The following is a 3,044-nucleotide window of genomic DNA, read 5'->3' as shown; positions in this document are numbered from 1 at the left end:
GAGTAAGAGAGTGCTGAATCAGATGTCCGCAATTCGCGTGCCAGGATATCACGCCACGGCCGTCCTTGTCAGCGTAGCAGACACATGCGTAGATATACACACATGCACATGCACCCACACACACACACGCGCACGAGCAAACACATGCACGAAGACACACAAGCGCGTGGACATACACACAAACACACTCACACACGCACGTGCATGCGTTCGCGCGCCCACAACGTACGAACATACACGTGTGTCAACTTGCACACTCACAAGTGCGTGTGCGCGCGCACACACACACACACACACACGCGCGCACACGTGCACACACACCATTGTTGATCTGGTTCGGGAAGTCGCTGCGCCCCGTGGCCACGATGACGTCAGCGCGCGTCGCCACGGCCAGGTCGGGGTCGATCTCCGGCACAGGGTTGGCGCAGGCGAAGACCACGGGGTCCCGCGCCATGGTCAGCAGCATCTCGGGGGTCAGCAGGTTGCCCGCACTCAGGCCCAGGAACACGTCCGCACCCTCCACGGCCTGGCGGGGGTGTTGTTTTGCACGCGGCGCAGCGAGGGTTTGCATCAGGGGTGGGAGGCCGGCGCAGAGGGATGGCACGCGCCTGGTCGGGAGCCGGATGCCGGGTGGGGGTCGCCCCAGCGGCACGTCAGGCTCGTCCTGCTGCTCTTGTACGCAGAACCTGTTCAGCCCTGTCTGCCTGGCCTCCCAGCACGCAAAGCGAGAGCTACAGCACGGTGTGGCGTGGCGCGGCCCCTTCGGCCCGTCCGTGCCAGTGCCCGCCAATCCCCTGCCCGCTGTGCCCCCTCCCAGAGCGCACACACCTCCTGCAGCGTGCGCTTGTCTGTGTTGGCCGCCACGTCATACAGGTAGTTGTCGGGGGTGATGTCCTCACGCCCCGCGTACACCACGCCCTGCCGAGGTGCGACGCGCGGCGGCGGCCGGGGCAGGTCAGGCCACAGCCAGGGTATGGTGGTGCCAACCGCCAGCGGCGTAAAATCAAGGCAAGCAATGCCAACGCGAATGGCGACTGCGCGGCACAGAGGCTCAAAGCAGCAGCGGCCACATCCTTCCATACGCAACACCAATCTCCAAAGTGTTCAGGTCCACGCCACCCTCAAGTCGCACAAGTCATCCCCCACCTCAGCATCAAGCAAGGCTCCAAGCACACACACACACACACACACACACATACATACACACACACCCTCCAGCCCACAGCACCCCTTGGCAAACCCCTCCCAGCAAACACGTGCCCCGAACCCCCACTCCCCAGCAGCCACACACACCACAGCCGCCGCCCCATAGTATCGACTCCCTGAGCACGCGCACGCACGCACAAACGCATGCAGGTCCGCCCGTCTCCTTCAACTGTCTTCACCCCCCTCAGCGTCTCTTCCCAACCCCAGGCACACACACACACACCTCACACACAATCACACCCAGATCCCCTACACACGCACACACACACACTCGCAACAACTCAACCCCCCCTCCTAATAAATACCCCGCCCCCCCCCCCCACCTTTACGTCCACAGCCAGCAGGTTGTCCCTGCGTATGCCCAGCGCCAGGAACTGCTTGGCGCAGGAGTAGCCCGCGGCCCCGCAGCCACAGACCGTGACCCTCACGTCCGCCATGTCCTTGCCCACCAGCTCCATCGCGTTGATGAGGCCTATTTTGGGGGTGGGGAGGGGTGTCGGTGAGTAAGTGTGTAAGTTTGTTGTATGGGGAGAGGAAGCGGGGGTTGTGGAGGGTGCCTGTGCTATGGGACTTGAGGAGGGAAGGGATTGGCGATTTGTGAAATTGGTGCGCAGGGACATATGGTATGGTTGGGAAGGAGGGGGCTGAGGGCGGTGTGTGAGGTGCAGGAGGGAGGAGAGTTTGAGGGCGTGCTCAATGGGTGCTGGGAGGGGGCGAGGCCTGAGAGAGGTGGCTGCCGGGCTGGGCTTGGCGGCAGGACCTTGGCAAGCATCGCCCCCTGCGGCGCACACCACGACCCCACGGCGCACAAGACAATGGACACCAACTCACACACACATACACACAACGCAAACACACACGCAACACATGTATACACGCTTAAGTCCACAAGCAAGGGCAGGTGCTGCACCTGCGCCGGCGACGATGGCGGTGCCGTGCTGGTCGTCCTGCAGACCAGGGGCAATGGGGGTGGGGGGACCGCAGGCCGCAGTGAGGGAAGCCTTCAAGCAGAGGAGGGGGGTGCTGCTGGGCACCCGGAGTGGTGGGCACACTAAACAGATGCAGCTGGGGTATCCCCACATTGCTAAGCTCCCCGTAAAGCCTCCATCCCTGCGCCCCAAACGCGTGTGACAGAATCCCGCCAACACCCACGATCCCCGCTAATATAAACCCCTCAGCCCCCAGTCCCCCGCCCACAAACCACTAATTCCCGCATCGCTCCGCCAGCCCCGCTTGGTCGGCACTCCCCCAGCCGCCGCCTCACCGCCGCTGCAAAACCCATCCCCTACTAACCCATCCCCATCCCTCGCCCCCCTCACGTGGAACACGGGTATGGCCATGCGCCGCTGGCACTCCCTCTCGACGTAGAAGCACTCTGGGCTCTTGATGTCCTCCAGGTTGATGCCACCAAACGTAGGCTCAAGCGCCACCACAATGTCCACCAGCTGGCGGTGTGTGTGTGAGTGCGTGCGCGCGTGTGTGAGAAAGTGCGTGTATGTGTGCGTAAAAGCGTGGGCGTGCATGTGTGTGTGTCGTTCAAGTGGAGGCAAGAGAGCAGGCTACCCACATGCATGCAACGGTGGCCTTCAACACGCTTTGTTTACCTGCACCACCACGGGCGTGTCCAGGCAAACAATGCACACGCACGCGCCCTCCTCCGCACACGTGTGTACCCAAGCTCAGCAGGCGCCGCCCCCCCCCCCCTGCGCACCTTCTTGGGGTCCTCCTCCGCGACCTCGATGTCAAAGGCGTCCAGGTCAGCAAACTTCTTGAACAGCACAGCCTTGCCCTCCATCACGGGCTTGCCTGGGGGGGGGGGTGAACGATGGGTATGGGTG

General features: G+C 63.0%; 1 protein-coding gene across 1 annotated transcript; it reads right to left on the bottom strand.

Moving 5' to 3' along the window:
* Positions 1–244: 244 nt before the first annotated feature.
* Positions 245–3,001, bottom strand: MNEG_15711 (malate dehydrogenase (oxaloacetate-decarboxylating)(NADP+); the record flags this gene model as incomplete). The annotated part of the gene is made up of 6 exons (XM_014035818.1): positions 245–526; positions 829–918; positions 1,530–1,678; positions 2,117–2,153; positions 2,526–2,651; positions 2,918–3,001. The coding sequence occupies 6 exons, from the start codon at positions 2,999–3,001 to the stop codon at positions 245–247; spliced, it is 768 nt and encodes a 255-aa protein (XP_013891272.1).
* Between the last annotated feature and the right edge of the window lie 43 nt (positions 3,002–3,044).

This window comes from Monoraphidium neglectum (genome assembly GCF_000611645.1).
Source record: "Monoraphidium neglectum strain SAG 48.87 unplaced genomic scaffold scaffold05586, whole genome shotgun sequence".
Classification (NCBI taxonomy): domain Eukaryota; kingdom Viridiplantae; phylum Chlorophyta; class Chlorophyceae; order Sphaeropleales; family Selenastraceae; genus Monoraphidium; species Monoraphidium neglectum.
This window is presented reverse-complemented; position numbering and strand designations above follow the sequence as displayed.